The 26103-nt window shown below is 45.7% G+C and overlaps 1 protein-coding gene across 1 annotated transcript in view; it reads right to left on the bottom strand.

Annotated features, from left to right (window-relative positions):
• Window positions 1-15568: 15568 nt before the first annotated feature.
• Window positions 15569-26103, bottom strand: part of SYNDIG1 (synapse differentiation inducing 1) — a gene marked incomplete at both ends in the record, with an annotated part of 47250 nt that continues 36715 nt past the window's right edge. Inside the window, one exon of the mRNA XM_080615530.1 lies at window positions 15569-15727. Within this exon, the coding sequence (XP_080471656.1) occupies window positions 15569-15727 (159 nt within the window). The remainder of the gene's footprint in view (window positions 15728-26103) is intronic.

The raw sequence follows: 26103 nt of genomic DNA on the forward strand, positions 1-26103 counted from the left end.
AGCATCAGTTTTATAAGCACTGCAGGTATGCACAGTTGCTGCCACCTCAAAACCACCACCAAAGGCAGAAATGCATTCTTCAGGTGGTGTTAATGTGGCTGTTGCAGGGGAAAAAGCCTGCAGTGCAGTTGCTTGGAGCTGTACCTGATGTTCAGACTGTCAGAGACACTTAATTAGCACTCTGCTGTCTTCAGCTTCTATGAGCAGCCCATGAATCACTTTCAAACTATACATTTGGGCTGACTCTCAGGCTGGGTGACTGACAAATGTCTGAGGAACATTTGTGGGGTCTCTTCACAAGCAGTTGTGCTCAATCTCAGTACATGAAGTATGCAGGCTTTTTGATGCGTGCATTTATTCATGTTTGTAAATGCGATCTACTTGCAAGAGAAGTGTACATTAAAAGGCTATAGGAATCCTGAGGTATTTATCATGTTTTCAAGCTGTTTTTCTTTGAGATGTTGGAAAAACTATCCCAGCCTGCAGGAGAGTGTACTATTGCTGCCTATTAATTACACTAAACCATGCAGTGATTGAAGACTTCCACGCATGATAGATTTCACAGGTAGAGTTATGGCTGAATTAAGTACAGAAGAATGATTTTCCTCTTGTTTTTCACCTTCTACAATGTAATGTTTCCTTCCAATACGGCCCTACAGATTTTTTCTAATGTGAATATTGTTGGCTAGATTTAAAACTAAGCAAGAAATGAGTGAAATAGGAGGAGCCCTGGGTTACAGTGATAGTTATGTTCAGAGTTTCCACTGTGAACACTGTGATGAGTTTTTAATCAGAATTCTGGCAGTAGCAGACAACACTGAGTTCCAGTGTTGTGAGTGGTACATTTTGGGTTCTTGAGGGAAGAGCTGTGCCATGTGTTTTAGCAATGCAAGGGCTCGGTGTCTGCTGGAAATCATGGCCTGCATAAGTAATGCTGGCTGCAGTGTAGGGGCTGGAGGAGGAAATGAGGCAAAGCTATGGATGGGCAAACAGGCATCTGATGAGGAAGGGACAGACCAGAAGGCTTCCCGAAGAGCCTTAGCCCTGGTTGTGCTGTTAAAAGAGCTGCCGTAACATGGGCATGGTGGTCTTGGTAACGAAGTTCTTCTTCTCTTTCACCTCTTCCATTGTCCAGCCCTATGACAAGGATGTTAATTCTCAGATATCTGAAGAAGCAGCTCCTTGTCTATGTAGTGCTCTTTTACCCTTTCACTCGCACTGGTTTTATTTCAGCCTCCTTTGGGCTGCTCCAAGTCATTTTGGTTGCTGGGGCCGGTTTGCAGCAGTGGTTGCTTGTGCTGCTGGAGAGCTTGTTCAGCTTTGCTGCGTATGTGTTGCATCTGTTGAATCCAAAAGGAGAACTGTCATGTTACTGCCATAGGGAGAGCAGCTGGAATGACACAGAGCCCATGACATAGGTGAGAGAAGCTCCAGCCATGCATGGGTGATGCTCTGAAAAATCATCCTGTTCCTTCAAATGCGCTGATAACCAGCTTCCCTATCCATAAAGTGTCCCACTTCTGTAAAGAGGAGCACAGAGGTACTAATTTCCCTTATGTCATCTCTGGCAGGGCAAGGGTCTGGGAGCAGTCTATCGTATCCATGAGGTCTACCCAGTGGAGTAGAAGATCCACCTCACATGATGACCCCAAAGGCTTGTTCTCTGCAGCAGCTGGGAATGGAGAAGGCTGCTTCCCAGGTACAGCCATCCATGTGGGAAGAGGGATGTCTCCTCACAGCTGAGGTTTCATCCCGCAGAAAGGGGCCACAACATCCCAAACAAGCAAAGCAGGGAGGCTCTGTGTTGGCAGATGACCCAAGCAGACGCCATCCTGCCTGCCTTGCAGCTTGTTCTGCTACGTTCAGCAGGGGGGTCCTGTTTCACTCTCCTCAAGGCCTTGAGTCAGGGAAAACCCTTCCAGAAGGGCACAAAGGCATGAAGAGAGTGTTAGAGAAGTGAAGCTGAAAAGCTGGGCAGCAGGATGGAGTGGCATAAGGGACACTTAACAACTGGCAGGGTCTATGCTTCTGATGCTGTTCTGTGTTCTCCATTTTCCTGCCTTGCATTTTTAGCCAGGAGCTGCAGCTCTCTCCTAGTGAAGTTGCTGTTTTCCTTCTCTTTCCTTACTGTATTTCTTCTTTTATCCTAGTCTTTTTTCTTTTCCTTCGATAAGCAACAAAAACAAAGGAACAACCAAATCTTCAAGGCAATTCAGTCTGACAGGCTCAAGGTAGCACTGCTAAACTCACCTTGGCAAGCTCTACTCGGTTAAAAGACACATTTGGCAGCTTCTTGCTGCTTTTCTTAAGGAAAGTCTGCCCTTTTTGGTTTGTTAAGCACCTAAAATGCTGGGTGAGATTACAGCGCTGTCTTTTAATGATCCCAATAGAGGCTGATGCTACTTTTTTGAGGCATTTACTGCCTGTCCTCTAATTGGTAGCAGACAATTGACGTGCAAGTGTCTCATTTGGGGAAAATTGCAAATTTGCATGGTTACGATGCTGCAAATTACAGAGAGGTTATTCCCGGCCTTGCTCGTGTGACACAGTGCCCTGCTGAGGCTTGAATACCACTGAGACACTGCAAGTGTGCAGACCAACCCTACCTGCAGTGAGCGGTCATACAGGAGAGGCTGGGTCTGGTCTGCAGAATCCATACGGTCACAGGGCTGTGTCAGCCCAGGGGAGCCAGGCTGTGGGTGGACATGGCCTTTGCTCACCATCTTGGCTGTACATCAGGAGGAAAGAGGAGTCCTTGAAGCTGAAGGGCAGTGCTCAGAAGAAATGAGGATGCATAGGGTGAGGGCCTGCCATGAAGCTCTCAGCAGCTCAAGCTGGTTGAGCCACGTTGCTGATGCACTCCTCTCCCTTTTCCCCAGCCCCAAGGTAGTTTAGGTAGCATTTTTCCTCACTGTTTTTGACTTTTCCATGCTTTCTCGATCTCCTGGTATACCAGGACTGGTTCCCTCATCACAGCTTAAAGTCACATATGGTCTGTTGGTGGGCAAGGATTCTGTCTCTTTCCCAAATCCTCATGCTGGGATGTCACATTCAGTCCTGTGGCCACTGAAACCCCCATTTCAGGGTACAATCCCTGTTTTGTGTGTTTCTTCTTGCTAGACACATGACTTTGCTTATTCAAGCTGACTCTGGGTGAGTGATTCCTGCTCCCTCAGCGACCAAGATGTCTTGGTACGGCTGCCTCATCCTTATCACTCTCTATTGAGCTGCTGGCATTCGCATCACTTTCCAACTTCATCTGCATCAACCTCAAAGCCAGGCAGAAAGCAGCAAACCATTCTGGGCACAGCCCTGCTCCTCATGCCGCCTCACTGGAGCTATTCCTGTTTCATGCTGGTTTCTGCTCATTGCTGCTGGGTGTCTGTCAGGTAGGCAGTTCTTAACCTGTTTAGTTCGTGCTTTATTGATGCTACATAGCACACATTCTTTAAAACCAAATGCTATTTGATACTAAGTCAAAAGCCCTCTGAAGATTTAAGCCTATTACCTCTGGACAGTTCCCTTTATCAACCGAATTTGTAATCTCATCACAGAGCGAAATCAGGTTTGTTTGACAAGCCCTATGTTCCATAAACCCTGGTTGATTTGCCTTGTTGCATTTCCTTCTTTACTTCTTCAGAGGATGGGTCCTCTATGGAGATTTCTACAGCACTGTCCTGGACTGATGCTATGTATCCCTTCCACTCTGCCTGCGTTTTTGCAGCATTGGCAAGACATTACTGCCCGTTGAGGCTGTGGCACTGGGATGATGGGAGAAGTAGTTTCTCAGAAACCAGGCTGTAACTGTGCTTCAGAGCAGGGGAGCGAGGGATCCCATGGGAGGCAGTTTGAAGGGCAAAGTAGCTTAGGCAGGAGAAGTGATAGGTCCTGAAGGACAGCATTGTCTAGGTGCAAGAATGGCCATCCTGATATTAAGGACCGACAGGACACCTCCGAGGGGAATTGTGAGCTGACCTGTTTCATGCTCACTAAAAAGTGGACAGGAACCAAACTGGAACCAGTTGCTTTGCGGGAAGCGCAAATTCAGAGACGTTTTTTTAGAGCATTGAGCACCCAGGGGCTTTGGGCTTGGCTGGGGATGATGGGTGGTTACTGCAGTATAGACAATGATGTGACTACTGATGATAGTATATATATACTGCAGTATGGACCATAATGTGACTGCTCTTCAGTTTATCACTGTCCTTAGTCTCTGGGGGTTGGTGAACCAGAAAGGCCTAGATTTTTGTGGGAACAATGGTGCTAAATACAGCTTCTTGACATCTTCACCTGCCAAGCCCAACACATTAGCAGTGACACCGGGAAGTCAGCCTTAAGGAGTCCTCCTTCTAAGAGCTGTCAATAAAGACTACCTTTTGTAATCTGCTCCCTGCCCGCCTGCTGGGTGATAGAGACAGCACAGGGACAGTCACAGAGTGTTCAAAAGTAATACCCCATCAGTGCAGACTGGACACCCGCCTGACACCAGGCAGCTTCGATAAGCATTACAGGGAGGCTTAGTGAGCTTACATACCCCTCTGTTACTGTGCAGATGTCTTTAAGCTTACTTGTGACCATGTCTCTCTTTCCCAGCTTTCCTTGGAAATCCCTTGTTAACCTGACCTATTCCAATGTCCTATTTTGTCCACTCTGTGATGTTTTCCTTTGGATTACTCACCAAGCTACATAAATCAGGGCTGAGCAGGGAGGTTGCCTTCCTACTGTACTGGCAGTGCTTAAAGAGATGAAGTGGGCTGCTGATGTGCCTGAATGAGGCAGCTCGGATGTGGATGCTAGGGGCCGAGGCTTCAGTGGACCAGCTTCTCATCCCCCTTACTGTCACTGACTGCAGCTTCCTGCGAGCAGATGTAGTGGCTGCAGGGCAGGTAGGTATGGTCATCTTTCAAACAGGGAAGGGGAAAAGATGCTACGGGGGAAATACACTCAGGAGACTGATCAGGGATGGCCATCTCCCATGGAAGAATGTTATACTCTGTGGGTTTTGTGTTGGTTTTGGTTTTCCTTTTTGTTTGTTTTTTCCAAAAGTAGGTAATTTCCCCCCCCAGTTTATTTAATAGAATGGTCGTGTGTGTTACAAACCTTTCTCATTGCCAGTGGGCTGCCCGAATTTCCAGATAGACAGTTTAGGGAAGGAGAAAAGCTCACAGGAGAGGAGACACTAGAGGGCAACATCTTGCAGCAGTGCTGTGAAGGAGGTGGACTGGCTTCGTGCTAGAGTCAAACGCTTTTGCTGTTCAGCTTCACAAGTAGCTTGATCCGGTGGGCTGGGTCATTCCTGAACACTGAGGTCCTTTCTAAACCCTTTTGAGATGTCCAGTGAATTTACAGAGGCGGAGACACATTAAACAGAGAGGGTCTGTCTCGTATAAGTGCCCTCAGCCATGCCACTTCGGAGGGGTGAGAGGAGCTTGTCTCCTGAATCCCCTGTGCTTTTCCCGCTCTCCAGCATACCCCAGGATTTAGCAAGTTTCTTCCTTATTCCCTACAAGCCAACTCCTGAGAAATCTTGTCAAGAACCAAATGTTGGGCTTGAGCATCTTAATTTGTCATGGCTCAAGCTGTTGTGAGAGCGTTGCAGCACCAGAGATGAGCTGAGGCTGGCAGTCCACCTACCCACTCATGCAGACTCACCTAGAGCAGGTAGCTCAGGGCTATGCTGAGTTGGGTTTTGAGTATCTCCAAGGATGGAGGCTTGACAGCCTTGCTGGGCAAAACTCTTCCAGTGTTTGATCACCCTCACAGTAAAAAAAGCCTTATGTTTAGACATAAGGTCTTGGTGAGGAGTGATGGGTGGCTTATCCTGCATCAGTCAGAGGCAACTGAATGGGCTGCGATGCAGGTCAGTGCAGAGTCCTCCCTCCCCACTATGACTTATTCAGCAAAGAGGAAAGGAAGGACCATAATGGTCCCTCCTGCATTTCTACCTATGTCCAGCAACACCCCCAGTTGTTTTCTAGGCCACAGCGAGCACAAAGAGGTGGTTATTCATAAACCGTGTAGCTAAACTCCTTGCTGCTAGACGATGTAGAACTTCCATGGTCTACAATGACAGCTTTTCTGGTTAAAAAATCCTTCCAGGAAGAATTCTTCCACACCTGGGAATTTTTCCACACCTGGGAATTGTGAACCCCATTCTCCCACTTGATTTGGGAGAGCTGCCCAACTCTCACTGCTCAACAGCCTGGAGCAACAACTCTTTTTTCTCCTCCAAGCTTGGCAGCTCATACAACTGAAAACAGAAAGCGGGCTCATATTAAAACGTGAACATTTTAATTTATGCATCTAATTGATATTATGCTGTAATTAAATTATATTCCCATGGTGCGTATTGCATCAGGTTTGTAGTAATACAAATAATTAGTAATTAACTCTAATCAGATCAGTTAGCAAATGGCAGATTCCAGATGAATAAGCTGGCCAACAGCGTGTGTGGTGAGGAAAGCCAAGGAATGAAGAAGAAAAACTCATTTGTGCTGATGGATAAGGGGAAAGTGAAAATAACCGGCAACTGATTTTCAAGAGATCGCAGTCTTAAAAGATCCTTTAGGCAATGATCACCCTGGGGCTCAGTTCTTGGAAGATGCTCCATTTAGACCTGTTGCATTCTGCCCTGAGTCCCTCCCATGCCTCCTACCATGCTTTGGTGCTGAAGTAAATCAAGGGCCTGTGCAGCAGCATGCACAGACTGCCTTCAGCCATAGGAACCTTCCACAGCTAACTCCTAGCTAACAATTCCTTGACGATGACAAGTGATGGTGGCACCTCAGGGCCTTCCTCAGCCTGCCAGGAGCAATTTGGGAATGGGCTCCTAACCAGTTGCTCCCACTAATCTGCAAGTAACTGCAGTGCTGCAGAGCTTTGAGCTGCAGAAATAGGTGGAATAGGGAGGCCCAGGCATATCTGGTGGGAAGAATAGTTAGAAAATGCACCTGGGCATGGGACTCAATAAGGACTGAGCGTTAGCACAGGTCATAGGAGACCAGAGTAAGCATCTTGATGGTGCTGCAGATGCACAGAGCCTAACTTGAGCACACTGCAGTATGTCTCCAGACAGCAGAGAATCTCAGCCTTCCAACACATAGCTCACAGCTTTAATCTCTTGCTCTGAACTGTCCCGTGGAGGCACTGGTTTCTGCTAGCTACCACAGGAGAAAGCAGAGGCTAACCCTCCTGGGCTGAGGCTGGTTGTCAGAAATCCCTTTCCCTGAATGAGTCCAACAGGAAGGAGTTCAACGTTCTGCTGCAGAATGCCCCAGAGATACAGGCGTGATCTTCATCTCAGCTCTAAGGATGCTGAACTAGCTCCTGAGCAACACGGAGGCTTAGCAAATAGTTGCAAGTGTTGGAGTTTAGAGTCTGGTGGGATCACAAAAGCAGGAAGAATGCTGCTGCCTGTTGACCTTGCAGAGCAGATCAGTTGAAGATGTCATGTCTAACCTTCAGAAGGAGATTGATGTCAGGACTGGATGGAAGCCAGGGCTGCACAGAGGGAGTGTCTTGGTGTCTGCAGCTTCTCTTCTGAGAGCACCAGCGTGGAGCTGCTTTGCTGTGTTTTGCCATGAGGCCCCAGCACTATCCAGCACCAGCCCCACCAACCAGCACTGAAGTCTTGTTTCTGAGCTTCTGTTTGCAGTCTCTGGGAGGGGAGACTGTGGAATGAGGAGAGTACATGAGGAGATCTGTGCAACAGTCTGCTGGAGCATCTTACCCTTCAGCTCCAGGGTCATGATCTTCACTGCAGAAGAGGAGAAGTATGTACTTCCAAGGATTCATTACTCAGTGCAGAGGGCTTAGGAGAGCTGTTCTTCATGGGGCCAGGGAGAATTCCTCTACAGACCAATGACATATAAAAATCTGGGCATAGACTTCCTATGTGAAAGGCAATATTGCAATCTAAACGTCTCTTTCTGCATTGAAATACAGCAAAACGTTGCAGTCTGGCAGTCCCCTCAGATAAGAGTAAAAAGAAAAGATTTGTAACAATTTCAGTTTGGATCTGTCAAACCAAGTTCCAGTTAAAAGAGAATTTGAGTTGTGCTCTTGCCAGCCCGGCTTCAGTTTGATCAGCATCAAATGTTGGAGACACATATAATTTCGAAAGAGAACAGTCTCCCTCAGAAAGGTCAGTGGGAAATATTCTGCCATTGGGAAAGGGTTTTGCTTTTTATTTTCTCAATTGCAAAACGCCCTTGAAGCCAACATCTTCCCGCAGCCAAGCTCTCCTTTTGATTAAATGGCATTTTTCTGATGGAAAACCTTCTAAGCAAACATAAAATGATTAGAAAATGTAGCGGGCTCTAATTGCTGCTGTGTGCCAAGAGTGAGCCAAAAGGTCCCTTTCTTGGAGGGAGGCAGGAAAAAGGAGGTTTTTTTCTTTGACGAGTCAAGAAGTCACTGGCTGCTTGAAAGTTATTGGTGAGAGTTCAAAGGCAAGGCTCCAGAAATGGGCAGATGAACTAATTAATCATATGAAATAATAGAGAAAGGTGAGGACAGGTCATGGTGGGTGGAGTCATCTCAGCTCCTTTCCAGAATCCTATGAAAAGATGAAGAAGTGGGAGAAAGAGATATATTTGTGTGTAGTACTTAAGGTGGGAGCAATGGTCTACAGGCCCATATAACATGATAGGCAGCGGTTTACCAAGGTGTTTGTCAACCCTTCAGAATGGGAAGTAGCCTTGCAACGATGTATGTATGTGCATCGCTCTACCTGAACATGTAAAAGTGCATTAAGTAGTTTGCTGAACCAAGGGCTGCCTGCATGTTCATGTCTGTCTCCTTTCCTAATTAGAGAGGATCTCCACAGCTTTGATGGGATGAGGGCAGTTGGCATAATGAGAGTTTGCAGTACCTCAGTCTGCTGCCAGGTTCAATGCAATCATTGTTCCCAAAGCTCCTAACTTTCAGATAGGACTTTTTCCTGCAGCTTCTACTTGTGGACTCTTTCCAGAAGTGCCACTGTTTGATGTCATCTTAAAGGTTCTTTTCCTCCTGCATGCAAACAAGCATTGGCCTTTGTGAGATGTTTTGGGTTACTCATTTAATGGTTCAGTTTTGTGGGTTGCTTTTGGCAGAGCAGCAGTTGCACCGACATTCTTCCTGGTCTCCAAGATGGTTTGCTTGCTTGACGAGGCTGTTATTCTGTTACAGCTCTTAAGTAACTGAAGCAATTTAGTAATAATACAAGCTGTTGATTCATGAACCTGGTTTTGAAAGATAATCTATATTATTTCACCTGCATCTTGGCTCATTTGAGCATTCATTTATTTCTTGTGATCAGTCTTGCCTCCTGGGTATGGCTCAAATGAGTAGAAAATAACGAATACACCAGGACTAAGGTAGGTGTTCTTAAAATATAATGGATATACTAATTCTAGATCAGAATTAAGACATTGGGCCCCAGTACTAAATGTGAGTCAATTGCAGTCCCTTGGGTGCTCAAATTGGCTTTCAGTCTGGGGGGAATTCAAAGAGAAGAGTTGCAAATTCTTCTGGAAGAACAAAAACTGGTGGTCAGACCACATGCTGTTTTGTCTTTTCACTTGGTTTTGCACAAAGAAAATGTTATTTCTGAGGGTCATGCAGCAGGTTTGTGAGAGATAAGAAGTTGGGGGAGCAGGCAACACATTGGAGGGCAGAGATGCCTCTTGAAGAGCCCTGAGCAGGCTGCAGAAATGTATTGCTATGGACATTGTGAAGGTCATTCACTGAAAGCAAATGTGGAATCCTGCCTCTGGGATATAATGACCCAGTCTTGGGAAGTGTGTGAGGGAGTTAACTAGGAGTCAGTAGGTGCCCCTGCAGCACATGGGCTCTGTCAGCAGAGTGCAAAGTGAGTAGAGTGAGTAGAGTGATTAGGGTGATTATAATCCTTTCTACTTGGGACTGATGAGATCTCGCCCAGTCTGGGACTCCTCAGGACAAGAGACAGAGGAACAAACTAGAGTGAGTCCAGTGGAAGATGCTGAGCTGGTTGGGGGCTGAAGCAGAGGGCATTGAGTAAGAAGCCAGAATGGAGACCTTCAGAAGTCCCTGCAAACCTAGTGTATTCTATGGTCCTACATGTAGACCACCATCTCTAATTCCTAGAGACTGCAGATCTCCAAAGAGGATGGCTTCAAAGGTTGGTAGATGGCTGAGATGAACTGCCAGTCCTTGGAGGGCAGTACAGACTCTACTAAGGCTTATCATAGAAGAAATCCATGGCCAATTTGGATTAAGATCTGCTGTCCTAGGGGCTGGGTCCCTTCTTCCGCAAAACAGCGGGCAGCATGCTGCTAAGGATGTGTCAGTACCACTTCCATACACAACCATCAGCTTGCCTCTACCCAATGCTAACAAAAGATGCATTGAGAAAGGTGACAGGGATTAAAACCCCAGCAAACAGCCGACTCAAAAGCAGAGAGCAGGGAAGCAGCAAAGTGTAGCTGTTGTGATCTGTTACCCATTTCGTACATCATTATTGATCACTATTGTTCTGTTTGTTTTGTGTTGAAATCCACAGCAGCATTCTCCTTAATGGAGAACAAGTCAATTGATTTCTCTTAGTCGTTTTGTACTGTATCTCACATATACATGTATGTGTAGATATGCACATAGACACCTGTATATGTGTGCATGTGTATTTATGCACGTTTCTGTACATATATGGCACTAAAAAATGACATGATTCTGAAAGAGAGGGAACACCTCTGAGTTTTCTGGAAGGACAAATTGAATCTGAGAGGTATTGGAATACTTAACCTTGTGTTGGGAAGGGAAAGCTGCTGTAACCCACCCGGTACATCCCTTCTGATACTTCACCTTTGCACAAGCACAGCCTGCTACTGGTCAGGCAAGCCAGTACAGAGGGGGAGTTTTGACCCCAGCAAGATCGTGTGTGATGGTAGATTGGATGTGATAAATTACAGATTCTCTCCTATTTCCCACCTCACAAAGTCTGTCTCCCACAGCCCCTTCCCACCCCTCTGCTTCCTTCCCCAGACAGCCACTGCCCTGAAATGGCTAGAGCAGACTGCCGTAAGTACACTTGGGCATGTCCAAGGAAGGAAATGTGATGGCATGGAGTAGCTCCTACCTTCTGACCATTGCAGGCAAGCAGGGTTACCCGAGCTGCCTCATGATCAACAAGCAGGAGACATACGATGTCCTCACCATATCACCATAGACTACAACTCTGCTGGCACCTCCTGCTTTCATTCCTTTGACACAGCCACGATCCTTTTGTCTGCAACACTGACTCCTGCCCATGATGTCTGAAGTAAAACCTAATGTTCTGTGCTGCACAAGAGAAGTGGAACCATGGGCTGCAGTGACCAGGCTGCCTGAGGAACCACCCCACAGCATCTTTTGTGCTGGCCTGATACAGAAAGCAGAGGATGCTTTCAGGATGCTGAAAAGGCCTGGTTTAGTTTAGTTGGGAAAACTGGCACTGTTCTTGTCGTCCATCATCTCTGCCCCTTGTTTTGGATTTGAAGTCATCTGAGCCCAGGACTAGGCTACTTGGACCGCATCTGGCCCTGAGGAAATCAGGAACATAACAAGCTCTCCTAGGTGCAGCCCTTCTGCTCATGTTCATCTTGTGTTGCTAACAGCCAAGTGTAGTGAACTCTCAGACTGATGAAACCTGTTCTCCTGCAGACCCTGTGTGTATCACGGCCTGTTGTGCACGCTGACCGCAGCTCCACTGCTGGCTGGGGCTTTCAGCAGCCTAAGTGTGTGTTTTCTGATGTCTGATGCACAGTGCCCTCTCTCTTTGTGCCCTTCCTCTGGGTGCAGCGATTGGGTACCTCTCTGCTGTTGCACTGCTCCTTCCTGTGAAGTTTATAGGCACTTAGTTTTATTAAATATGTCCACTCCCTCTGTCAAGTTCTATCAAAAGTGGTTACTGAATTAACAACTCCCTCAGGTTAGAAACACCTTCCAGCCATCACTGTACGCAGTGATGCAGGAAGAAATGAAGGGGAGATTAAAGAGGAGCTGCCGGTTGTTGGCTGCCCGTGAATTCCCTTTGGAGCTCACCACATGGCATTCCTCAAGTTCTGGAGGGAGGGTGCATGGCAGCCAGCCCAGAGAAAGTGGCTGCCACCGCCATGGGCGGGCAGGCTGGTGTCTGCCCCCATCTTTTCCAGCCTTGGGTTACAGTGATGCTCCTAAGCAGCCTCGCTATGCCCTCTCCTTGCCTCAGCAGGGAGCTCTTGCAAGCTAGCCAGATGGTGGGTGTTGTGTGGAGCATGGGAGACATTCATTGCAGGCTGAGAGTGATAAAAAATGCTCAAGGCTAGGAAGATTCCCAAATGAAGGCACTGATGGAGGTATCAGGAGGTTATGAAATCCCATCAGATAGCAGATGTAATGTGTAATTAGTCTCTGACCCAGCACATTATTTGATGAGCATCTCTCTGTTCTCCTGAGCTCTGATACGTTCACAAAGAGGGTTTTTTTAATTCCCTATCAGTGAGTCTCCATCACTCCTCATGTATCTTTTGAGGTTAATCCACACTGGCATCCTACACCCCATGATTAAGTTGGAGCCTTCTGACCCTGGACTTCACAGTTTGGTATTTTGATTCATAGTGAATCCCAGCTCTCGCTACAGTTTGTCATTGGTAAAGATATCAGTGCCGCTTCTTCGACATTTCCTGATTGAGGAGTCTCAGGTCTCCTGGGTGAGACCTGTTTAGAAAGTCTCACTTCAGGAAGGGAGGCAAGTAATGAGGCAGCTGTAGCCTTTGAGAGACTGACTGACTTTTGGACTTGATGATCTTAAAGGTCTTTTCCAGCCTAGCTGATTCTCTCTATTCTCTCTGTGGTGCCAGTAAACTCAACAGGCTCTCCCTGTGTGCAAACTCAGGAGGGCAGAGCACTCTGCTACCCCAGAAGTGATGCTCATTAAAAATAAAGTAGCCTTTAGGCATGGAGAGAGCATATAAACAGCAATGGCTTCTGAATAGCAGGTAGGTTTAAGGGGTAAGTTCAAGCTAGAATGACAAGTACACTAACTCAGTTTCAAAAAGCTGCTTTGAGAAAGGAAAGCATCCAGAGGCATTTTCTTGGTGTCCATCTGTAGATAAGGAAGCTTTCAAAGGTCTATCTTTACCTGTCAGTACTTCCTCCTGACTTCTTCCAATTCATCATTCACAGTAGATGTAGCATCCCTGTCTCTCCTCCCTGGTTACACAACCCCTCCTTTCACAAAGTTACAAACAGAGAAGAACCATCAGCAACAAGCAGCCAACAATTAATAATGGGTGTTTTAGCTCAATAATTTCTTACAGCATTTCATAACCACTCTTGAATGGTATGGCTTTAAACAGCAGGACTAATTGCTATAGCAATTTATGAAGATCTCTCTGTCTGACTGTGATTTCCTAGTTCATACAGGTATGTACACTGTGGCATTACTCAGAAACACCAATGTCATCCGGGTAAGGCAGATATCAGATTTGCCTGGACACACAGTAGGAAGTTCATGGCACATTTATTCTAGGAATCACAGAACCCCAGACTGGTTTGGGTTGGAAAGGACCTTAAAGCTCATCCAGTTCCAACCCCTGCCACAGGCAGGGACACCTTCCACTAGACCAGGTTGCTCCAAGCCCTGTCCAACCTGGCCTTGAACACTGCCAGGGATGGGGCAGCCACAGCTTCTCTGGGCACCCTGTGCCAGGGCCTCAGCACCCTCACAGAGAAGAATTTCTGCCTGATGTCTCATCTCAATCTCCATAGATGACTAGCAGTAGTACATTGCTAGTCTCCAGGCTTAGTCTGAAGCCAAACAAATCAATGCAAAAGAACTGCCAGTGACTGCAACAGGTCTTTGGGTCCAGGTACAGTATGGGATGCTCCATACCAATACTTCTCCATGTAGCTGAACTCGGGGTACTGAGGTAAGTTTCATTCAAGTCTAATGCTTCACATCCATCCAAAGAAAGTGTCACACGGAGCATCAGCAGCTGTGTACCATGTATTTTAATAAACTGTATAACTAGCAGAAAAATAGTTTTGGATGTGTTTGTCCTCCTCCCCCCTGAAATTAAATGAAAAAGGTCAAATTAAACCCAAAATAATGCCAACCCCAAAACAGGAAAAAAATCCTGCCCCAGAGCAAAGCTGACACACAATACAGAGTTGGAAAAGAAAGGTTTTTGAGACATTCTTGGGTAAAGAAATGTTTGTAAAACACAAGGCAGTGAATATAAAATGCTTATTGTTTTGATCAGCTTCTCTCTCTGTATATATGTATATGGAGATACACATATATTTATGCTGATACACCCTTGGTGGGATGAAATAGTACATCTGTCAGACAAAAAAGAAATAAATAAAAGGTTGATCGTGGGGAAGAAAATAATTGTATCATTTCAGTCAGTGGAGTAAGGACAGTGCTCAGTTTCCTTGCAGCGTACCATTGCGCTGCTTATCGAGCGACAGCCTTGTCTCTCCATGGCTCTGTTGTGTCCCTGGTCCACGGATGAGCTGTGAGCTTGTGATCTGAGTGGTCTCCTTCACTGCTCTGCGTGCGAGCAGGACCCCAGAAATGTATGAAGCGTTCCTTCCCCTGGTTAATTCCCATGCTTTACCGTGATTTGTAATTTATTAGTATTTCAGTTTGCATCCCCCCTCCCCAACCCCCCCCCGGTTTCTTGCACTGTTACGCAGGTCTCCATGGTAAGACGGAGCAACCCAGGTGAGCAATATGCCACAGGAATGTGCCGTTATCACGATATGACCGGATGGAGGAATTCGTTTTACAATGGATCTCATGCTACTTCGACTTCACCCTCAGTCTGCGGAGCCAAGTCATGCAGCAACCTCAGCTGTTCTGCACTGGGAGGGCCTGTGGGTCACATCTTAATCCAAAAACAAGGAAAGGAAAGAAAAGAATACTTTTTTTTATTTCCTTTTCTCCTTCCATGGGAACCTACCCACACAAGAAGAGTAGGCAATGCCATTCTACGCTGAGGTCTCTGCTTCACTCTTAGGCAAGTAAGTCCTGTGTTCAAAACAAAAGAGAACATATTCTTCCTCCTGTTGTTAACATTGCCAGCCACCGTCCAGGCTTTCCCAGCTCTCAGCGCAGCGCTTAACAAGCGAACTAAGCACAAGCTCATGCTGGCTGCAAAGTTCAGGTCCCCAAAAAGGTATTGAGAGAACAGCTCAGTTTGCCAGCTGCTTGTAAACACCATATTGCAAAGAAGGAAAAGCCAAACACCCCTCTCCACACCTCCCCCAACTTCCTTTTCCTTTCTCCTTTTTTTCTTTCTTTTCCTTTTCCTTTTCTTTCTTTCTTTCTTTCTCTCTTTCCTTCTGTTTTTTCTTGTACGAGGGGTCATGAAGAGAAGCAAGACTTGTGCATCACAGACTGCGGAACTATCCCCCCAGCCAGCTTCCCACCCTACAATAAGGCACAAGCCCACGTTATCCTGTACCTGCCCCCAGAAGGTGTGTTTGTCTCTTCATCTTTGTGGGAAGTCATGCAGTCTGATCTGCTGGGGGGTTCTGCAGTGCAGGTGCCGGGTGGCTGGGTCTCCCCCTTTCCTGAGGCTCATAAATGATTGTTTTTGGACAAATAGGCAATAAGAGCCACGGCCACCCCAACGTAGATGCCAGTTCCGATTGTGATGGACAGGACAGCCAGGAAGAGCGCTCGCCGGGAGCTGGAGCTTGCATGGTGGAAGTCCCCCTTAGCTACCGCTTTGTTTGTCTGCAAGATACACAACAACAACAATGCAACATATTTACTTGTTTCCTCTAAAAATGAAGATGTGATGCTCATTTCTTGGCTGAAACATGGTCCTGCGATGTGACAGTGAACTGGTTGGAGATCAGGTACTTGTTCAGTTGAATGAGGTTATTTGTACAGTTAGGATGATTATTGAACCAATGGCATCTCAAGTGGTACTTTTAAGTGCCTTTAAGCTTAAACATACCCTAGGATTTAATACCATGCATCATGATGACTCCTGAGATGGCTCAGCCTCCCATGAGAATGTGGACAGCTGGGCTGTGAGCCAAGTATCTGCCATGTTCCCTCCGGACACAGATACAATCCCTCTTCTCTGATGTGGCTGGATTCCAGCCTGGCTGGGAAAAGTAAGAAGGGAAAACCCTCTAGAAGTGCCACTTGCACAAAAACGCTCTTCTATGTCAGCTGAAACTGGTCTGTTCTTACCTGGAGAAGGACAAGAGGGGCTGAATTTTCCCTTCCAGTGCACTGCTTTTAAGCACACTGAGTAGGTGGAATAACTGGCTCAGGTTCACCCCCATACCAAGGCCAGATACCACCAGTTCCCTTGCATCCACCTTAGGCTTGAGCTTTAGTGCAGGACAAACAGCTAGGAAACCAGAGCTAGTAGACACTCTTTTAGCCTTAATTCAGATGAACACTTACACATACAAGCAGGGCAGTTCCCTTGATTATCAGAGGGTTGACACATAAGCTTAGAAAAGAGGAGTTTCCATTTTGATGTTGTTTTTTGAAGTGGCTTTTGCACCTCTTGCCATGGTTGCCAGTAGCTCAGAAGACTAATCCAAAGCTCTGGCAATTGTATCACAACAGCTATATAGCTTTGAGTACCCAAGCAGGTGCCTTGAATTCAGTCTGATCAGCTGGAGTTCCCAAAGTAATTTGTCAGGCTTTTTGGCTTGAGCACAACAAGCCTCACAGTTATTGTGTCTGTTAGTACAGCTGTCAATAATGAACACAAGAAAGAGTCACTTCCTCACTGATGCATGTCTCCTGTGATGATCCCACAGTCACACTGATCTCAACGGGATGGTCACTGCAAAAAGCTACATCTGGAGTTTGAGAAGTATTCAAACACATCCTTCCTTATGTCTCCAAGACAAAAGCAAACCCCCTGCCCAAAACAGGAAAAGGAAAGCTAAAATTGGACAAGACCCTTTGCCAAGACCACTTAAAGCCATTTCGGTGGGTCTCAGCCTTGCAACAGGATAAAAGGAGAATGTCCTTTTTATAGACAATGGTGTGATATCAGCAGGGTCACCCAGCAGGCAGTAACAGATCTGTCACTTACCAGAAATGTCTTGTAGAAGCATATGAGCTCTGTAAGTTCTGAGACAGTCCTTGTTCCCTTGCAACAACGAGTGAGGAATTCATAATGCTTTAATTGTATTTCCCCACAAATGCTCGATGTGCTGGGACATTTTCTGCTTCAGTGTCACCTATTGCTCTATTTATGTCTTTTATTTTGCTATCTTGCTACTTAGAGCAATTTACAGCAGCCAAATGACAAGCTTTCACGCTGAAAAAAAGGCTTCTGGCCTTTCCATCAATTACTTTATTAGAAGAACCGTCTCTTCTCATTCATCAGCCTAATTTTTTAAGCATAATGCCTTATAAATGTTTCAGGCAGAAACCATGTCAAGAAATACGTATTGGAAGAGAGAGAGAAACTAGGCTGCAGGTGGGGGAAAATGATCATGTCAAAACAGCAACATCTGAACACCTCCCAGGTGTTTATACACCTACTGTCGTGTCCTATAGTTTAGCTCGGTACTCACTTCACAAAGGATGACCAGTTAGTGACCAGGGATTCCATGAGCTCCTTGTCTGGGACCTCCAAATACTCATAAAGAGCCCTTCCCACAAAAACCCCAGGATCTTTAGGCATCATGCATGTATTTGTTAGGGTGGCTTAAAAGTTATGGCAAGGAAAGCAGAGAAAGCTTTATAATGACTTGGTCATTCAGCTCTCCAAGCATCTGCTAGCCATTGCAGCATTAATAAAAGGCTTGAGCAGAGAGGCTTCTATACGCTGAAGTTAGGTTGGATTTGTAAGATCAAGGTAATTGCACAGCACTGAAGCTGTTTGGGCTTTCGGATAAAGTGTGGTAAACAGTTTTACACCTCAAAACGGAGGGAAAGTTTGAAAATGTTGGAACATTTCAGTTTGACATTTCTGAAATGTCATGTTACGCTATGAAAAATTCGGCAACATTTTCAGTTGACCTCTTGGAAATGAAACTTTGCGCAGTTTCAAAACAGCATTTTTTTTGCTGAAAAACAGATGGAAACTCAAAGGGAAAAGTAACCATTAACCAAAATGTCAAATAATCTGAAAACTTGACAGTATGCCTTGATTGGATTCAATAAAAGAGGTCAGATCTTCCCAAAATGATGAGTGACCCAAAGGGATTCGGAAGGCTGATTTGTCAAGCACTAATAGACCATTTTTTCTATAGGATCTTCAACCCAGTGACATACCTGCTCACAGAGAACAGCTTTTATTCTTGATGAGCTCTCTGATGACATTTATGAAAGGATTAGACCTATGGTGAATATCTTCTGCTTGGGGTACAGGCCCAGGCTTTCACTGAAGTCCCAGTTTCCAACAAAATACCTAATCTGAATGAGGGGTTTTTCCCTTTAACCCAATACATGTTTTGTGACTTGGCAAAATCAAATCTCTCCTACATCAAATTCTGAATGTAAAGTGCATTGGTAAGGGCACATGAGAAAGACAATCTTATATTCCTCTTTATTCCATTCAGAAATGTTTCCATTGTGATGGAGAAATCATCCACGCAGAAGCCCCCCTCCATCAGTGTCAGACTCATCTGAAAGGACTTGCTTATCACTAAGAAAATGCTTTGTTGCTATTCCCTAATTAGCAAAACCTTCCCATTACTGCCCAGAGTTGCTATATGCAAATTGCAGCATTTCTGCAGGTTTAAGCTAAACAGATCTGGAAAACAATTGCTACACAAAATGCAACTGAGGCCAATTTTAATAGGTTAACATCTGACAACTAATAAGCTTTTCTTCTTGGCTTGTTTGGGTTTTTTTGAACAGGGATCAGATCTTTGGTATCCCTGTGCACGTTGAAGAAATCCCTTGTTTTTGGCAACCCCCATGACAGGGGATTGGAACTGGATGATCTTTAAGGTCCCTTCCAACCCAAACCAAATCATTCTGAGATTCTATTATCCAGCCCATTCGATGCCTGACACAGAGAAGTGACACTCTGGGGCTTCCATGCGAGGGATGCCTGTGCTGTAGCAAAACCCCATGGGGGATATGAGAACAAGAAATGTCTTGTGTGCTCATCTGGCATCCATATCCAGCCTGGAAATGGAATTCTGTGAGTTCCTCTTCACAGGCTCAGCTCTGGGCTCACTAAAGCAATACTGGCTTTTTATTACTTCTTTGCCCTGACAAGCAAAGCCCCAGCTCTGAATGTTACTGGGCTGAATCCTACCTGGTATTAACTAGTCCATCATGATTGATGCAGCGGGACTGGTGGAAGAATGGAGATCCAAATGCCTTACTAACAAAGGGCTTGATTCACTACAGCCTCCTCAAGCTAAGTGCCTTAAATTAACTATTAAGGAATACAAACAGCTATTCTAACAGCCTTAAAAGTGGCTGCAGAAGTAAGCACTTTTCCTAATCAAAATGATGTTATCTCTGGAGCTTTACGGTACTTCCATTCATTCGCTTCTTCCTTTCTCTGGCAAGGCAGTGGCTGGCAGCCAGATGATTGATGAACCAATTTAATACAGTCTTTGGGCAGCAGCAGGACCAACAGGTTTGATAAACAGATCAGGGGACAAGTGCAAGACATGGCATGAATTATGAGTGGGGGATAATTCATCGCATGGCACCGGGCAAGTTCCCTCACTGCACAGCCAGAAGATGAGACACTTCTTGCAAAGTGCTTGGCTCCCAAACCCCCTGCCCCTTGGTTTTCCCTTGGTCTGTGTCCTCTGGATGCTCAGATAAGACTTTCTGATCAATTTGCTAGATACTGGCATGGGTTGTGATTAAGCTGGGTACTCCAAAGCTAAAAAGAGGGGCTTGAGAAAATACCAGCCCTCAATCATTCCTCTCTTCAGAGACTTTGGAAGTCAGCCAGGAAAGTGAGGAAGGGCAGGGGAAGGAGGAGTAAGGAGGTCTGGAAGGTTTATCTTGCTTTGTATAACTAACAAAATGAATGTCTTGTTGTTTAGAAACACTTTCAAGGTACTTCCCTGGAGTTTCCGCTTGAGCTTCTGCAAAACATATTCATCATGTCTCTGGGCTGCATGTTTTATGGGCTGAGAGAAGATGAATACTGTACCTCCATAGCTGCAAGGCCAAAAAATTCTGCTGCATCCCACCGTGACTCATATATCACACTCACAAAATACCTTCTGGTACACTGTATCCGGAAGGAAGAAACACATTGATCACCATTATTAATCCTGCCTCATCGCCCTGAGGCAGGAGAGCAGGAGTGGCTCCATGTAGGAGGAGAATGGGGTATCCTGACCCCTTTGGTCAGGTGATGGGAGGACTTCTTTTCATTTCATGGTGAAGGAATGGCCAGCAGGGAGCAGGGATGCACAGGCTCCATGAAGACACTGGCCAGACCTTGGGTCTTAATTCTACAAGTGGAATGCAGAAATTGCCACAGAATGAGGAGTAACTCATACAGAAAACGGTCCTGGTCCCATATCTTCTCCTGTGTTCTACTCAAAAGCTCTGGCGACTGCTTTTAATTTGCCCAACTTGCGCTGATCTCGAATTTCTGGGCAGTATCTTCCACTTTCAGGCTGACATCACTTTATTTTCACCGACGGTGAGAAAAAGACTCCAGAGACTTTGCTAAAGATGCAGATGGGAAGGGCTGAAATCAGGATCTGTCTCTGGACCATGAATGACAGCAAAGAGTCAGCAGTGGAAAACATGGGGCTGGCAGACACCCAGCACACGGGTTGGGATATAGCAGGAGAGTTTCAGGAAAGAATCAGGAGGACTAGGGAGTCTCATCAAACAGCTCCACAGACTGAACTGGTGAGTTAAATAGACGACAAATGGTTCTTTGCTGTCAGGCATTTGCAAATCCCACTATGCCCATAGTATAACAGAAGCTTCAGCCTGTGGCAACTGCCCTTTCAAGTACCAAAGAGCTCCTCTGGAGATTTACATCATTTCTGCTGGGAAGTTGGTCCAGGAAATGGACATGAGTCTCAAGCAGACATTCTCTGTCTGGAGCTTACTGTGGAAACAGTGGGGAGCAGGCATCACAGTGAAATGCAGGCACTTCAAAACAAACACAAACCTCTTATGCTCGATGTTGGACTTCATCTCTACTGCTTACACTTCTTTTCCTCTTCAAAGGAAGACATCCAATCCAGCCTAACCTAGCCTTCAGGCTTCAGTGTCCAAAATCAATTGCTGGATCACCTTCAGGAAATTCCCATCCACGCTCCAGTGGTGATAGGTAGACACTAGATAACTCTCTCAGGATTGATGTCTTTCAGTAAGGGGTCAATCCCACCCTGAGCATTTGGAAGATAAAAAGCACAAGATCTTGACCATACCCTGCTCTCTGATTATATGGTAGCACTGAGATCTAGTTGGGATGGCTGACAAGGACAGTGAGGCAGTAAATGCTTAGCCCACATGGAATATCCTCTGAGGCAATGCTGAGATCTGTGAGTACTTGGGAAGCAGTGAGAAAAGGATGATACAGGGATGTCACCAGGGTTTCATTAACACATGGAGAGGGGATAAACTGGCATATGCAGCTGCTGCTGCTGCTGCTGCTTTGCTTAAGGCTTCTGCCAGATGTCCTAAGTGCTCTGCTGCATCTCAGAGTGACAAAACAAAATCCAGTGTGAAAACCTCCCCCTAAAGGCTTCCTTTCAACAATGGATCCTCATTCTAGTAAATAGGCTTGTGGCCAGAGCATAACACTGTGCAATGTGAGTGCATCGCAGCAGACGCTGCTTCCATCAGCAGCCCCTCTGACCTGCCTCAGCCCCTTCTTTACCATGACTGGTAAGTAAAGGCAGAGAAACAACAACAGGCTCATCACAGTGGAGGTAGGAACAGCTACCAGTGTGAAGGCAATGACAAGGGACAGGCTGGTGACCACCCTGTGTCTGGAGTAGTCTCTTGCTTTGCACTGGAAGTCCATGTGTAGCTTAACCCAACCTTTCTCCACCCAGCCCTCCATGCGGTGTTTCCTTCTCTGTGAGCACCACCACTTTGCCCTGCAGCAGCACATGAACTTCCAGCCTTAACAAAACCCTACCAAGCTCCTGGATAGGAGGCAGGTGAAGACAAGTGGCCTAACTAACAGAATCCCTACTGCCACCAAATCAAATGATGCTGCGTTGGTGGGAGGGGATGTAGTGGGGACAATATTTATCCCTGGAAACCCATGAAAGGCTCAGGTGAAGAAAGTGTGAGTGGGGAGAAGAGGGAGTAAATAGAGACCAGCATGAGTTTGCCTCTTCTCCATTATCAACTCTCATAACATCTGGGTTTCAGCCATTGCATCAATTTGGTATCAATGTTTTCTGCTGGAATTTGAAATCCAATGGAGGCGAAGACGTGACTCAGCCCCAGGCTGGTGCTGCCTGTGGTGTCTGATTGTGCATTCAAGTGCAGATAAAACTATAAATGTCCGAGTGAGATTTCGACACTTGGAAAAACAAGAGCATAATAATGAGAACAGCAGGCATAAAAGGCCTGAATGAGCAGAATGTTTTTAGACAAGCTCCACAGCAACAGCAGTTCATTTGATTGCACTTGAGAGGATGAGACCTCAGCCCGCCATACAACGGCAGCTCTGTTTTCCGGGCATATACAGGAATTTAGGATGTTTATGGTAAAGAAGATAATTCCCCCCCCTTCTTTGCTTCTAGCCCTTCAGCAGATGTTGCCACTTTGTGATGGAAGAGAAGAAAACTTGAGACGGGTGGCATGTGATGAAGCCCATTTTACACACACTGACTTACATATGCCCAGACAGACTTGCGCATGGGTTCATGTCCACACACATATGTATGTCTCAAAGGAGAAATTCTATTAGCATCTGTATTTCTGAGTTCATCATCGACATTTTACCAATGAACGTGTCATGAATATTATTTGGGAACAACATCATGGAAGTATTACAGAAGTCTATGCTTACTCTGCTCTTAAAATCCTCTCTTCCTATCTGCTTACGCCACCACTGGACACAGGTTATTGGGTTGGAATATTCACCTATTCCTAGGAGGACTCAGCATTGCTGGTTTATAATTCAGGGTGATGTGCTCAGTTAATCCATCATGCTAATATGCCATTCCTGTATTTATTTAACAAAGGACTATGGATTTTGCTAACATTATTTAGTGTAAGAACTAAAGTCACCGCATTTTGAGCAAAAACCCCCTGTTTATTCCCAATTGAAGTACACAAAAAGCACTGTGAAATCCTTCAGCTTTTTGATAACGTTTCTGTTCCTGTTTTTATCAGAAAATTCTGAGCTGGTAACAAGTATGGGAATATGACAGAGGGGTTTTGCCTTTTCGATAGACCACTTCTTTCAAAACAAAATCTAATCATTCGCTTTCTATTTCTCTTCTTTCCTCCGGTTTTTAAGATGTCATCACTGCTTTTACAATAGGTCCTATATTTACATGGCAAAAAAGATACTGACCGAAGTCCCATGAAAAATATGACTGTGACATTCCAGAAGATAGAAACTCAGGAGGAAGGTTTTAAAAGCTCTAGAGGGCAAGAAGGAGGAGATCTTATACTTTTTAAACAACTCAAATTGTATCCAAGACTGAGTGAGCATGGGAAGTGACATTTCTTTCAGACCAAGGGCAAAATAGAGTGTAAAGAATCATGCTGAACACAAATCTGTGCTATCAGATTATTTTTAAATAATGGAAGTTAATTTAAGCAGTTTATAGAGACAGCTTTGAAATATTTCATGTTGCTTTCGAGCTTTCTTTTGTGTTTCGGTTTGGTTTTTATCTCTATATAGGCAATAACGACACCTTTCAGATTAAAAACTTTGCTCCAAATGAAGAAGGGATTAGTTTTGTTCTGCCTGGAAAGGTATTGATACGGGGTTTCAAAGGGTTTTCGAAAGCCTCCGAGAGAAGAAATGTCTCAAAACAACTTTTTTTCTGAAACCGTTATATATATATATATTTATATACATATCTATACATCTGCACCCACAGTATTGACAAATGAACTACAATTTGGTGCATAAATTCTCATTTGGCTCCAATATTGGTCATTATGCATTCGATTTTTAATTGCTTTTCGGTATTTGACATGTTGCCTCCTCAGAAATATGACCTTTTCTGAGGAAGGCTCCTCTTGTTGGGGTTGGGATGGCCTCAAGTGAGCAAAGTCCTGCGGAGCAGTCACCTTCCTGAGAAGGGATGGTCTATGGGGCATTTCATGCCTGCTGCTGGATGCAGACCTGAAACTGCTGTTGGTACCTTGGAAAGCACCTAGACTAAAAGGGAGATACCAAGGAAATTATTCCTGGCTAGGCTGCTTGTACTGTCAGGGAGAGCTGGAAACTGCATTAAATGGTGTGATCACCACAGTACAAAGGTGATGTTCCCCATCCTCCTTGCCTAGCCCCAAAACTGTGCTTGGATGGGGAAAGAATGAAAAAAGAGAAGAAAAAACTGTGCTGTGAGACAAGCATCCTACCCAGACACCCACCAGCATCTACTAATGCCAGGATACACCTCTGCACAGGCTGAAGAAACCGGAGGCATGCTCATCTCTTGATTCAACTCCGTTCTCAGTAGAGGAGGACTCAACAAGATCTCATTTTTCACTACGGGGAAAGTTCATCAGCTGACCTGGAACAATTGATATGTATTTGTCACCATTGCTGTTGGCATGGAGATGGAAGGTCTAACCTTGTATTAAGCTGTCAACACCCTGAAATGACTGCTCTGTCTTTCCTATGACTCAGCGTCTGCAAGACAAGAACTCCATGTTCTCCAGCAATAACACATCACATCACTGTGCTGTCATGCCAGCAGATACTAGCCCCTAATCTCTCATGTACAAAAGTCCTCCCTCCTACCACTGCAGTACTCCCAGGCTCCTATGCTTCAGTGGTGCAGGGCTTGATGTGTGGGGATTCCATTCCAGGGCTTTATTTCAGTCCTCGCTCTTGCCCTATAGACTTCTTGCCCTTTGATCTCACATTACTCATTTCCGCTCCTCTTGTTGCCCCCCTGTTCCTGGTTCACCCTCTCTCTCTTCTACCCAAACAGCAACCCTGCTTTTGTGTTATGTGGATGTTATCTCCATGCCAGCAGGAACAGAGCTCTCTGCAGAGCTGGGCTATGGGTGTATAGAAGACGTCCAGGCAGCAGCACTACCTTGCCAGGGGTGGGCAGCTGGAAGGAGCCCAGCAGCAGCCAGCATGAGCTGGAAAGGCTTTGCTCATCCTCCTGTTCCCAGTGAACACGGTGCAGAGTTGGTGGTCAGGGTAGCTCTCCAGGAAAGCTGCTGCTGAGGAGTAAGTCACCTGCCTGAGGGCTAATCGCAGCCTCTCCCAACCCAGTCTGTCTGCTGGCATCATAGAAAGCAGAGAGACCTTGTACCTGCAGTGCCTTAAGCAGAACAGTGAGGGACCCCTGCAGGTCTTGCAGCCCAGAGCTGTTGGTTTCACTTCCACGATGGCAAGAACATCCTGCTAATGTGCCTTCATGGTGCCTGAGTCAGCTCTTACTCTTGCCCTCAGGAAGAAACTAAATTGGCTTGAGATGTGTATTCTCAAGGATTGCCTAGCTTTGCTACTCTTTCTTCCTCCAGCATCTTACTAATGCCTGCAGTAACCACCTTATAATATTGTCTTGCTGCAGGTTTGCTCCCCAGATCGCCTATTGCCATACTAAGAGAAGGGAGCAGGATGGAGTAGAGCTGCAGCAGTTCTTACACTGGCAGCTTGGGACCATTTTATTTTTGATTCATGGGAGCCCCAGTCAGAATATTTGCTGCTTTGATGATAACTGGTGGAAGGAAGAGGCCATCCCAAAGGTCTCTTCTCCCTTTAACAAAATGCTCCACAGAGGTAGGGCTCTTCCTCACTGGAAACCCATTAGCAAACAAACATAAGTCCTCATTGTCCAACAGGGAGGGCAGAGATTGCTAATAAGGATCCTTCTTAGTGGCTCTGAGGGGTCATCAACAACCTGGCCAAGTTTTTTAATATCAAATTATTCCGAAGTGTACAAACGAGAGCATGAAGGTTGCTTCTTTTCTTTTCCTCTCCTTTATTCTGTTGCATATATATAACAAACATCTTGCTC

The sequence above is a fragment of the Psittacula echo genome (genome assembly GCF_963264785.1).
Source record: "Psittacula echo genome assembly, chromosome: 4".
Taxonomy (NCBI): domain Eukaryota; kingdom Metazoa; phylum Chordata; class Aves; order Psittaciformes; family Psittacidae; genus Psittacula; species Psittacula echo.